At 44.4% G+C, this 13,714-nt stretch overlaps 1 protein-coding gene across 3 annotated transcripts in view; it reads left to right on the top strand.

Annotated features, from left to right (window-relative positions):
* Positions 1-13,714, top strand: part of DPY19L1 (dpy-19 like C-mannosyltransferase 1) — a 298,312-nt gene that overhangs the window by 175,059 nt on the left and 109,539 nt on the right. For all 3 annotated transcript variants that reach the window (XM_033930604.1, XM_033930603.1, XM_033930602.1), the window contains 2 exons: positions 7,134-7,214; positions 9,064-9,165. In XM_033930604.1, coding sequence (XP_033786495.1) covers positions 7,134-7,214; positions 9,064-9,165 — 183 coding nt within the window. The remainder of the gene's footprint in view (positions 1-7,133; positions 7,215-9,063; positions 9,166-13,714) is intronic.

The following is a 13,714-nucleotide window of genomic DNA, read 5'->3' as shown; positions in this document are numbered from 1 at the left end:
CAGAGCGCCCGGACTCCCCCCTTAAAAGGGGAGGAGCCAACGGCACGCAGCCGTTCGGCGCGCGACAAAGGCGAGCGGCAAAGGCGCTCGCCTTAGCGAGGGCGCCTTTGCGAAGGAGCCTTAAGAAGGAGCCAAGGAACTAAGCCGCCCCACAGAGGGTTCCAAATTGCAATACACCAGTCAGTTACCTAGACACGCATCAGGGAGCACCACACTCCCCAGACAAACACTCAACCGCACACACAGCAGCACCAGCAGAATCACAACTCTCAGGGGACAACAAACAGTAAGCAAGCCCACGACAACCAATAGAAACAGTCTTTCTCAAACACATCTAAAACTTTCCATCTATCTTTTAATCCTCCTAACAGGCAGACCCTTCTAACTCACTAACAAGCAGGCAATCCTCTCTAAACTATATATCTCTAATTATACATCCTCTCTAATTACATAGCAGGCAGACCTTCTCAGACACCCCAATCCCTCAAACTCTCAAATCAACGAACTAGCAAGCAGACTTCTCTTTCAAACTCTCAGGCAGACTTTTTCCTTTCTTTCAAGCTCTTAAACAGGCAGACTTTTCTCTCAAATTCACAAACTAACTAACAGGCAGGCTTTCTCAACTAACTAACAGGCAGGCATACCTAAATAACAATTTGAAATGGCAGGGAGAACAAGAAGCACCAGGACTGCAATCAAGACCAGCATTCCAGTCACCGGTGGGATCCAGGGGATGGCTAGGGCCTACGTACAGACGGAGGATGACCTGGACGGTGGACAGAGGCGTGGGTGAAGACCGAGGCCATCCCCCCCCAGCAATTCACTACAGTCTCTACACAGACAGAGGAGGCGGGACAGCTGGAAGGAGACATATTACAGGAACTGTTGAGCCTAAGGGAGGAGGTGAGGCGATTGAGAAGCATCAGAGAGGATGAGGCCTTCATCGACGACGTAGTCCAGGAGCTGTCCCAAATCTCCAAGCAGGCACCGGACAAGTCCATCCTCGTGACACCCAAACCCTCAGCTTCGAGACCAACGACTGGGGTACAGGAAATGGCTGGGGATGCCGACTCCTGGTAGCTGGTAACCTCCTCCACAGGCAAGCACAGGAGACCCCCCCCCTTTCTCAGTTTCTTCTTCATCTTCTTCCTTTTCTCTCAACCAGGGCAGTTTTACATCGACCCCAAAAATCGCCCTGAGGAACAGATTCCAGATCTTACAGGAAGGGACTGCAGATGAGGTACAGGAAGACGACCGACACATGACCCCAGTCCCAGGGAAGACTGAACAGCTCCCCCCGAAGAAACGCAGGGTGGTGGTCATTGGGGACCACCGAGGGACCAATCTGCAGACCGGATATACAATCAAGGGAGGTTTGCTGTCTGCCTGGGGCCAGAATCCGAGATGTCACCACCTGTCTAGATAGACTTCTCAAACCACAGGACCACTTCCCCATGCTTCTCATCCATGTCGGGACGAATGACACTGCCAGGAACACCCCGAAGACCATACCCAAAGACTTTGGAGCCCTGGGTGAGAAGCTGAGGCAGTTGGGAGCGCAGGTGGTCTTCTCATCAATCCTCCCGGTGAGAGGCAAGGGTAGAGCCCGGGAGGAGCGTATCCAGTGGCTACATGGATGGTGCAGGGAGATGAACTTTGGATTTCTGGACCATGGAGAGGCACTGCAGGGACTTCAGGGACCAGACGGACTCCACCTGACCAGAAGAGGTAAGAACGTCTTCGGACGTCAACTAGCCTGCCTACTTCGAAGGGCTTTAAACTAGGTAAGTTGGGGGAGGGTACCCATTCATATTCTGGAGCAGTAAGTAACTATCCTGAGGAGGTGAGTCGCCACTCTGAGTCTGAGGTAAGTGCACACACTGTAAACAATACATCAAGGGTCATACTAACTCAGGCGGGAAACTCTGTACAGGGACTTAGCAAACATAAGGTATGGAGAGCTATGTATGTCAATGCACACAGTTTGGGCAATAAAATTCTAGATTTAGAGAAAGAAATAATAAACGCCGACCTAGACGTAGTGGCGATATCCGAAACTTGGTTCACGGACTCACACGGGTGGGATATGGTTATACCAGGTTACAACTTACTCCATCGAGACAGGGAGGGCAAGTTAGGAGGAGGGGTAGCTCTATACACTAGAGAAGACATCAAAACTACCATAATCACAGATGTCAAGTATACCGGGGAATCCCTCTGGGTGAACCTGGCTAGAGGAAACGAAAAATGCCTATATCTTGGTGTGATTTACAGACCTCCAAGACAACAGGTAGACAAGGATATGGAATTAATCGAAGACATTGAAAACATCACCTTGCGTGGGGACACAGTACTGGTAGGGGACTTTAATATGCCTGGTGCAGATTGGAATGCACTTACCGCACAAACTAGCGGCAGCAGAAGGTTGTTAACCTCCATAAAGGGTGCACGGCTCAAACAATTGGTATTGGAGCCCACTAGGGACCAGGCGTTACTAGACCTGGTACTCACCAACAGAGACAGCGTATCGGAAGTTTCAGTGGGTGATACGTTGGCCTCCAGCGACCATAACATGGTTTGGTTCAACCTTCGGAAGGGTTTCACCAGATCGACCACAACAACAAAGGTCCTTAATTTTTGGGGCACTGACTTCAAACACATGGGAGACTTCGTCCGTCGGGCACTGCAAGACCAGGCCGAAACCAATAATGTAGAGGCTATGTGGGCAAACCTGAAATCTACCCTACATGAAGCAACAAATCGCTATATAAAAACAGTAAGCAAACGACGGAGGAATAACAGACCCCAGTGGTTCACTACAGAAATCTCAGACCTCGTTAAGAAAAAGAAAAAAGCATTTGTTTCCTACAAACAATTAGGAAGAGGAGCAGTCAAAGAAGACTATCTGGCCAGGTCCAAAGCTGTCAAAACGGCAGTCAGAGAGGCCAAGCTTCGAATAGAAGAGAATCTAGCAAAGGACATTAAGAAAGGGGATAAATCCTTCTTAAGGTACATCAGTGATAGGAAAAGAAACACAAATGGGATAGCATGCCTTAGGAAAGCAGATGGGACTTATGCAGAATCAGATTCCGAGAAAGCCGAACTACTAAACGAATACTTCTGCTCAGTCTTTACCTGCGAGGCGCCGGGGTCCGGTCCACAATTGCAAGCAAGGCAAAGCTCAGAAGACCCGTTCTGGAATTTTGAGATTACACCCAGCAGCGTCTACTGCGAACTATCAAGACTCAAAGTAAACAAAGCCATGGGACCGGACAATCTACACCCCAGGGTGCTTAGAGAGCTGTGTGATGTCCTGGCGGAGCCATTGTCTGTGCTCTTCAATCTTTCCTTGAGGGCAGGAAGAGTCCCCTTGGACTGGAAAACAGCCAATGTAATCCCACTCCACAAAAAGGGCTGCAGGACAGAAGCTGAAAATTACAGACCGGTGAGTCTCACATCCATAGTGAGTAAACTCATGGAAACACAAATTAAGCATAAATTAGATACGATCCTGGACGAGAAGAATCTAAGGGATCCCCGCCAACATGGATTTACCAAGGGCAGGTCCTGCCAATCCAATCTAATTAGTTTCTTTGACTGGATAACAAGGAAAATGGATGTGGGTGAGTCCCTAGACGTCGTTTACTTGGACTTTAGTAAAGCTTTTGATAGCGTCCCGCACCGCAGACTATTGAACAAGATGAAATCAATGGGACTGGGAGAGACATTAACTACATGGGTCAGTGATTGGCTAATCGGTAGACTTCAGAGAGTGGTAGTGAATGGTGCCCCTTCAAAAACGTCAGAGGTGATCAGTGGAGTGCCGCAGGGCTCGGTCTTGGGCCCGATCCTCTTCAACATATTTGTGGGAGATCTGACTCAGGGGCTTCAGGGTAAAATCACATTATTTGCCGATGACGCCAAACTATGCAACATTGTAAGTGAGAACACTTTACCAGATAGTATGACGCAGGACCTACTTCTATTGGAACACTGGTCCTCAACTTGGCAGCTAAACTTTAATGCTAGAAAATGTAAGGTCATGCACCTCGGCAGCAGGAATCCATGCAAAACTTATACACTTAATGGTGAAACCTTAGTTAGGACCAAGGCGGAACGTGATTTGGGGGTGATCATTAGTGAAGACATGAAGACTGCCAATCAAGTGGAGAAGGCTTCATCAAAGGCAAGACAAATGATGGGTTGTATCCGAAGAAGCTTTATCAGCCGGAAGCCCAAAGTTATTATGCCGTTGTATAGATCCATGGTGAGGCCTCATCTGTACAATTGTACATGTGTACAATTCTGGAGGCCACATTACCAAAAAGATGTACTGAGAGTTGAGTCGGTTCAGAGAATGGCCACCAGGATGCTCTCGGGACTCAAAGACCTCCCGTATGAGGAAAGGCTGAATAAATTGCAGCTATACTCACTCGAAGAATGTAGAGAGAGAGGAGACATGATAGAGACGTTTAAATATATCACCGGCCGTATTGAGGTGGAGGATGTTATCTTCTTTTTTAAAGGTCCCTCGGCCACAAGAGGACATCCGCTGAAAATCAGGGGTGGGAAATTTCATGGTGACACCAGGAAATTCTTCTTCACCGAAAGAGTGGTCGATCGTTGGAATGAGCTTCCGCTTCAGGTGATTCAGGCCAGCAGTGTGCCGGATTTTAAAAGGAAATGGGATACACATGTGGGATCTCTAGGGAGGTAAAAAATGTAGAGGGGATACACATGTGGGATCTCTAGGGGGGTAAATTCAAGGGGGTGGGGTTGTTAGAGTGGGCAGACTAGATGGGCTATAGCCCTTTTCTGCCGTCATCTTCTATGTTTCTATGTTTAATATACTGCTGGACCACCAGTGAAAAGGTGTGCGACAGAGGGAGGGAGGAGGTTTAATTGTTAATATCGGCCAAGAGACAGGAAACAAAACAAAAAAGAATATGCAATGGGAGAGGGACGGGCCGTAAGAAAGCAGCATTATAGGGGAATGCACGGGTGGGCGGAGCGGAACACATGAGCAGGCGGGTGACGGCCTTTAGATCGGCAGTGGAACTAGCATCAGAAGTGGGGAGAATCTTCATAAAACTGGAGGGAGTCTTCAAAAGGCAGCGTCTTAGGTAGAGGGACCTTCAGAAAGCTGCATGGTTATGGAAGCAGCATGGGCGGTGGGGGATCAGAATGCAGCATCGGTGGTGAAAGGCTACGTGCAGGAGAGCAGCGGCATTCATCGGGTGTTGGTGGGAGTTTAGGCATCGTTGAAACAGAAGTACTGAAGCGGCGGCTACCTGCTTCACCCGAATATAAGACGAGACCCCCATTTTGGGGCCATTTTTTGGCCCTAAAATCTCATCTTATATTCTAGTATATACAGTAGCACAGTTTCCGATAACTGCCTTAACAAGGCTCATAATACATTAAATAGAGCCCAACTGTGTCTAGTCATGTTACTTGAGTTGATTTGTGTATTTCTGGTTGAAAAATCAAGTTGTTTCTGCTCTACAACTAAATGTGGAACAAAGCTCTAAAACTGCTGAACTTCATTAAAGTTATCCAAAAATACAAATTGGGGGAAGGCATTAAGAAACATCTCCCCCCCCTCTTTATCAAGCTACGTAAGGGTTTTTTTATCGCAGACCACTACGGTAAAATCTCTGATGCTCATAGGAATTCCTGTGAGCATCGGAGCTTTTACTGCAACGGCCTGTGATAAACCCTTATGCAGCTTGATAAAAGGGGTCAAAATCTATGTGTGATTATCCTTTGAGCATTGACAGGTCCAACACTGTAAAGTGCAAACAGTTTAGCAGTATTAAGATGCTGACTTGTTCACATAATACAGCTAGACTTGATCCTCCTGCTGCTCATTTCTATTTCAAGGTTATTTTCTATTTACTTATCTGTCCTCTGAAAACTGACTGATTAATGACGTAACATAATTTTTTATTTACCGTATTTTTCGCTCCATAAGACATACCTGAGCATAAGACACACCTACCTGTAGAGGAAGCAAAACAAAGAAAAAAAAGTTCTGAACCAAATGGTGAACCCTGTCCCACCGCCCTGCCCTGTCCCCTGTCCCCCCCCCCCTCTGATGGTCTAGTGGTAGGCCGGGACAAGGGCACAGGGCAGGCAGGCCTAGTGTTAGGCAGGCGGGGGGGGGGGCAGGCAGGGCCCCCCCCAGTACCTTTTTTTAATTCCGGCAGTTCAGCGTTGTATGGGCAGGAGCTTTCCGTGTCCTGCCCTTCCCTCACTGGATGGCTGCCTCCTGATCTCTTGCGGCAGCGGCAGAGTAGCGCACAAGGCAGGCGTGAGCTTTTTGCGTGCCTGCCTGGTCTCGCAGTGCTCCCTGAATGGCTGCCGTCAGTTCTCACAAGTCCCTCAAGAACTGACGGCAGCCATTCAGGGAGCGGTGCGGGACCAGGCAGGCACGCAAAAAGTTTGTGCCTGCCTTGTGCGCCGCTGCAGCAAGGGAAGGGCAGGAGCGTGGAAGTTCCTGCCAATACAGCCCTGGTCCACCAGAATTTTTAAAAGGTACTGGGGGGGGGGTTTGTTATATTCGTTCCATAAGACGCACCCTTATTTCCACCCACTTTTTGGTGGGAAAAAAGTATGTCTTATGGAGCGAAAAATATGGTATATACTGCATAAGCCTTACAGTTCAAAGCAGTTTACAGGATAAGAACAAAACAATAGAAATATTGTAAATAATAACATTAAGGATGAAGAATTAAACTTATAACAATGGAGAAGTAAGGATGAAAAAGAATGAGAGAGATTTTTCTTGATAATGGGGAAAGGATGTTGTTAATTTAGGATATTTAATTTGAGAAGAGGAATGTTTTTAAGAGTTTTCTAAAATAAGAGCATATAAGAGGTTGAGGAGTGGACTAGATGACTCCAGTCTGGATCTTTTAACAAACTATTGCCTAAGATGAAACATGAATATCAATCTAAATTTTGCCTTCAGAAAACTTATTATCGCAACACTCAAAAATTTAATGTTTACTTTGTGTGAATCAATAAAAATTGTACTTTTGGGGAATAATTTACTGTCTTTTAATATGCCCATTATATTATTTTCATCTTTCAATTTTTAAATACAGTAATTTATTTTATTTATGTTTTAGGTCACACAAGGTCTTGTATGGTTATTTGGAACAATTATCTTAAAGCTAATAACATCCTACATCTTGGGTGTAGCAGATGATGTAAGTACAGTACAGCATGTTAAAAGCTTGTGTTTTAATTTATTCTTATGCATTGGTTCTACAGTCAGTTTGTACTTGAAACTCTTAGAAAAAGGCTTTTTCTCAGACCCAAAGACAAATATATTTGTCATGTGCTTTGGCTGGGAAACTCATCTTTAGGTCAGCCATTAAATATCTATGTATGTTTGATTAATGCATGCAGGTTTTATTTGATTTGTGACAGGCATACTGATATTTTGTGTGACAGTTAACGCAGAATGAACCAATAGCTCTAACCTAATTATACACTAATTATACACTCTAGAAAATACAGTACAGTGAACAGCAAATAAGCCCAAGTGGATATGTGTGAGGTGTTACATGTCTGAAAAAACACTCCCATACTTTCATTTTCTCATGTTTACAAGTGGATGTAACATACACTATAATTTCAGAACCTGGGCAAGGATTCTATGGTGACCCTAAAGCTTTAGGTGCTATGGAGGCAGACTTGGCTCACCGAATAGAGTTTAGAATGTTTAAACTTACATGTTGATGTACCATTAGCAATAGAGGTTGAAAATATTTATATACAGTAGTTCTGTGTAAGTGTATGTCTTATCTGTTGAGCTGGAAACACAAACAACATAACACTCAATTACCTTCACCACTAAAGAAGCACTGAAATCATTCTATAATTCACCCAAACCAGAGGGTCCAATTTCCTCTCCTTTAATAGGAATCTCAATGTAGCCTGCTTACATGCATCTGGAAGCTGCCCATCAAATAATGATTTATTAACAATGATGGTCAATGATGGCGCTACCTCATCAGCTAATTGTTACTCCATTACTGAAGAACAAGTGTCCATTAACGACCTAGTTGGCGTAAGAGTTTGCATAATCAAACATGTCTTTCCAGTCATCGGATGAAACTCCATCCATTCATTTAACATATTGTCCTCCTCACACTCCCAATAAATTTCCTAGTCCCTCCTACTTTCATCTCCAAATCTTCCATCTTTTTAAACAGTCTGCATAGGCTATTGCATTTGGACTAGCCTCCATCTCTGCATCTTCATAGCCATTTATCAAAAACTTCACTATATAATTAGATATAAAAGTGTTATTGTATATTCATCAATTATATTTTAACATGTTGTACACTTTCTGTAAAATTTGAAAATAAAAAATAATATAGAAAAAAAAAAAAAAACTTCACTATATAATACATTGTTTTTTATTTTTTATTCGTTTTTATAACTTACATCAAGTGTAACAGGAAATAACATTTGAATTATAAAACATCATTTGATTTGCTATAATATCGTCTGAAAATCATGAAATTTAACCACCCTTTCCATCCCTAATACGTCAAAAATATTAATATATTATATTATACATTATATGATTTACTAAAATAAAAAAAATAAAAAATATATATATATAATACATTGTATTGCAAATTATGTGCTGTGAGATGGCGAGGAGGAGAGGCGCCTCTGCTCCTTCTCCACACCTCTCCTTCTGTAGCACCCCGTATCGGTAGTAATAGACCTGCGGCTGGAGGACATCTGCGCATGTGCGGACGTCAGCATGATGACATCACTAACCATTAGTCTACTCCTCCACTCAAATCTCTGTATCTAGAAGATGTAGTAAACCAGAACAAGTTTTGTGTATTTTATTAAAGCTTTGCCAATTACTTATGCATTTCTTCACAAAAAAAGACATTTTAATATAATCAATTTGTGTTTGGTGTCTAAAAATAAACGTATCCTTTAGAGATGAACACACATTTAAATTGAATGTCAGATATTTTCTCAAGTTCAAGGGCTTTTCTTCCTCTGTTTTGTGTGTTGCTCTATCAGGCTCACATTGGCAGTCTGTTGAAATCCAAATTCACAAGCTACAAGGACTTTGATACATTGATGTACACCTGTGCTGCCGAGTTTGACTTCATGGAAACAGAGGTAATTTTTTCCTTCAGACAGAAAATGTGATTTTAAAAATTTAATTTTATTGATAAATGAATAATGTTGACTCCTAGAAACATTTAAATGAAAGTAATTTAGAGAACTGTGTGCTTTAGCTCATACAAAGAAGCAAAGTATTGGCAAGCTATAATGAGATTAGAAAGGTAAAATAGTGTGAGCTACTTTATTCTTTTTATTATGAAAAGTGCAGATTAAGGGCCTGGTTATATAACAGCAGGCCTGGGTATGATGTCTAAAAAGGTGCCTATTTTATGAAGGCAATACAAGTATCTATAGTGCCTTGTGAAATGGGCTTGCAGACCCAGTTTTATATTGGCTGTACCAAAGATATGTCCCCAGAAACTGCTACATGCAGTATATATATATACTAGTCTTTAAGCCCATTACATTAACGGATGCTAGAACATATGTGTGTGTGTCTGTCTTTCTTGCTCTCTCTCTCCTTAGCCGCTTTCTTTCTGCCTTTCTTTTTCCTTGGCTGTCCATCACCACCCCTTGCCTGCTCCCCCTGTCCATTTTCCCTTCCTTTTACTTCCACTGTGTCCACCACCACCCCTTCACTGCTCTCCTTATGCAGCAGCAGCCCTTCTCCCTTTGTTTTACCCCCCCCTGTCCAGCAGCACCTCTTTCCTTCTCCCCCTGTCCAACATTAGTCCTCCGTTCCTTTTTCTTCACCTCCCCTGTCCATCAGCATCTCTTTCCTTCTCCCCCTGTCCAGCAGTAGGCATCCCTTCTTTTTTTATCCTCCCTCCTCCTTCTTATCCCTATGATACTCTTACCTTGCTCTGCCCCTGATCAGAGGTTCCCGACAGCCACCCAGTTGCACCCATTGGAAAAGTTCCCACTGCCACATCCCGCATCCCTCCTGACGCGGCTCCCGCTGTCCTTTCTGTCTGTCTCTGTCCCTGGCCCCCTTTGCCTGTCTGTCTTTCTGTGTATCTCCCTGCCCCTATATCTTTCTTCTTTTCTTTCTGTCTCCCTTCCTCCCTCTGTCTGTCTGTCCAAAGCAGCATTCCATCCCCCTCCATTTCCCTCCCCCCACACCAGTTCCCTGTGCATCTGCCCCTGTGTCTTTCTTATTTTCTTTGTGTTTCCCTTCCTCTCTCTGTCTGTCCAAAGCAGCATTCCCTTCCCCTCCATTTCCCTCCCCCCCCCCCCAGTTCCCTGTGCAGCAGCATTAGCGTTTCCTCTACCCCCCCCCCCTTTCCCTTCCCGCGGTCCGGACTACAAAGGTGGTGATTCCAGCAGCGCTTGCATCAGTCTCCACACGCTGCTTCGGGCCCTTCTACTGCCCTGATTTACTCTGGCACGTCCCTGATGACATCATCAGAGACGCGGCAGAGCAAATCAGGGCAATAGAAGGGCCCGAAGCAGCGTGTGAAGACTGATGCACACGCTGCTGGAATCGCCATTCGGGCCCGCGGGAAGAGAAGGGGGTGGGCGGCAAAGGAGGAACGGAGATCGGCGGCGGCAGGAGGAACGGAGATCGGCGTCTGGCTGCGGTCCGGCTTGTGGAGGTGATAGGCTGGTGACGTATTAGCACGCATGCGCACTCCTTCGGCCACAGACCTACAGCGCACAGAACACGCAAATAGGAGTCCGCATGCGCGGCTAGCTCTTTATTATATTAGATATATATATGTGTGTGTGTATATACATATATACATAAATACATATATACATATATACATATATATATATATATATACATATATACATATACAGTTCTAGTTACAGATACCCAACTTAAGTATGACTCATACTTAAGAACACAGTTGCGGCTTCATTTGATTTCACTGAGCAGTATTTCCAGTGGCATAGACTCCTACACTTCGCTTCTACTTGAGCAGATTCAGGAATGATGCATGGCCACATTAAGAACAGTGTGTGGTTGTGCATCTTGTACTTTAGAGCAGTGGTTCCCAACCCTGTCCTGAAGGACCACCAGGCCAATCGGGTTTTCAGGCTAGCCCTAATGAATATGCATGAGAGAGATTTGCATATAATGGAAGTGATAGGCATGCAAATCAGCTCCTTGCATATTCATTAGGGCTAGCCTGAAAACCTGATTGGCCTGGTGGTCCTCCAGGACAGGGTTGGGAACCTGCTCTAAAGTACAAGATGCACAACCACACACTGTTCTTAATGTGGCCATGCAACATTCCTGAATCTGCTCAAGTAAAAGCGAAGTGTAGGAGTCTATACCACTGGAAATACTGCTTTAGAGGGAATACTGGTAAGGACAGTTGCTCCCTTTGTCAGCTGGGAGCACATGTAAGCAGCAAGTAGCTTAAAATCTACAAGTTCTGAGTTACATACAAATCTGACTTAAGAACTGCTTTAGAACATAACTTGTTCTTAACAGAGTTTCTGTGTGTGTGTGTGTGTGTGTGTGTGAGAGAGAGAGTATATATATTGACCCACTATATGTCTGTCATTAACTTAGATTGTAAGCTCTCGTGAAAAGGGACCATAGTGCTATAGAAATAATAAATAGTAGTACATTAGTGCATGCTTTCTCTGCAGCTGTGATTTAAAAATTCAGTAGGACTTAGCCAGCTAGGAAAAGCTCCTTCTTGGATAAGTCAGGTTCATACTTGGAATTTCAGTGATAGTATGCAGGTAATGCTGCTGAATGTTTAATCCTGTCATCTCAGCACTATCCGGGTAGTGCCAGAGAAGTTCTGGGATAAAACCTGGAGTTAGCAGTTGCCAGGTAACTGCCTGGATAAAGTTTGACAGGGGAAAAAAAGGCTGCCCTCTCTTTACCAGTCTGACTAATGCCTATACTTAGGTAAAACAACACCAGCCAATCTATACCAAGATATTCAGCAATGGCCACTATCTGAATACTGAAATTGAATATTTGGGTATAACATCCTGCAATGACTGGTATTTATGTTAAATCTTTTTATTGCAGAAGCCAATAAACAGTCCAACAAACATTACAGTGCCTCTTATTTCTTCATAACAGACTAACAATACCAACATCAAATATAGCCCCTCTCCAACCCTATCCCTTCACCACACAAACGATATGAAGCAAGACATCAACATCTGGTCCATAGAGTAAAACAAAGGAAGAGCAATAGGCTAGTATAATTCAACACAGTTATTTCAGAAACATGAGAACACCCAACCTTCAACTCTCCCGCCCCCCCCCCCCCCCAAAAAAAAAAAGCTCACTATTCCACCCATCAAAGGGAGTGGAGGGCTTGGAGTCTTAAAGCCCCATTTATCTCAAAATGTGCCCTAAATAGAACATTCAATGGTCTTATGGGACACTGCAAGGCCACCCATACATCACACATATACCCACAGTCTGAAAAAAAGAAGACACAGAAAAAAAGTAGAGAAAAAGCCTCAGTTAAGCTTCATATGGCTAAAAAAAAACTCCACTTATGTGTCTTCACTATATCAAAAACAGTGGTGAAAAAATGAGGCACAGTAACAGCTTATCCATGAGGCCTGGATAGTGAGGCTTGCAGATAAGCCTGATTTGGAGACGGCTGGGAGTTCGTGGACAGCTAAGTTTTTCTTTTTTCCTTTCTCAAGTTGCAATATTTCTGACTGTGCCTCTGGACTGCAATCTTTTTTCACACAATGTTTGTATGTGAGATTTTGGCGTGCTGGATGTGAGGTGTTTTTTGGGGGGGCTGCTACTGTGCCTCATTTTTTCACCACTGTTTTTGATGGTTCATAGACAGTGGAGCGCAAGACGTCAGCGCGCCGACAATTCGGCGCAAGACAGAAGCGCGTGGGGGAAAAAGTAATTTTTAAAGAGCTCTGATGGGGGATTGGGGTGGCAACTCCCCCACTTTATTGGTTAGTGTTCACGCTGCTGTTGGAGGAGGGTTCGGGGGGTTGGAAACCTCCATTATAGCGAAAATGGAACTTTCTGGTTTTTTTGGGAAAAGTTCCGTTTTCTCTATAATGTGGGTGGTTTCACCCCCCACACCCCCCTGCAACGGCAGCGCGAACACTAACCAATAAAGTGGGGGGTTGCCACCCCAAACCCCCAGTCGGAGCTCTTTAAAAATTATTTTTTCCCCCGCGCGCTTCTGTCTTCCGCTGGATTGTCGGCGTCTGGCGCGCGATTATTCCGTCACCGTTTTTGATATAGTGAAGACACATAAGTGGAGGGTATTTTTTAGCCATATGAAGCTTAACTGAGGCTTTTTCTCCACTTTTTTTCTGTGTCTTCTTTTTTTTCAGACTGTGGGTATATGTGTGATGTATGGGTGGCCTTGCAGTGTCTCTAAAGACCCTTGAATGTTCTATTTAGGGCGCATTTTGAGGTAAATGGTAATTATATATGTCCCTATCCTAAGTTAGTTTGGAGTAGTCTTATTGCCCCCCAGACTTTAATAGCAACACTCTCCAACCAATAATCTCGATCCCAAACACTTATACCAAAACAAAAAGACCCTGTACCCCTTCCAAATCCTACTAACTGTTCCATTAATACTCCCCCCCCCCCCCCGCCGCACACACACACACACCAAGAAAAGACCCACCTGATCAA

This window comes from Geotrypetes seraphini, chromosome 2 (assembly GCF_902459505.1).
Source record: "Geotrypetes seraphini chromosome 2, aGeoSer1.1, whole genome shotgun sequence".
In the NCBI taxonomy this organism is placed as follows: Eukaryota; Metazoa; Chordata; class Amphibia; order Gymnophiona; family Dermophiidae; genus Geotrypetes; species Geotrypetes seraphini.
Note: the sequence above shows the minus strand (reverse complement) of the source record. Positions and strands in the feature narration are given on the sequence as shown.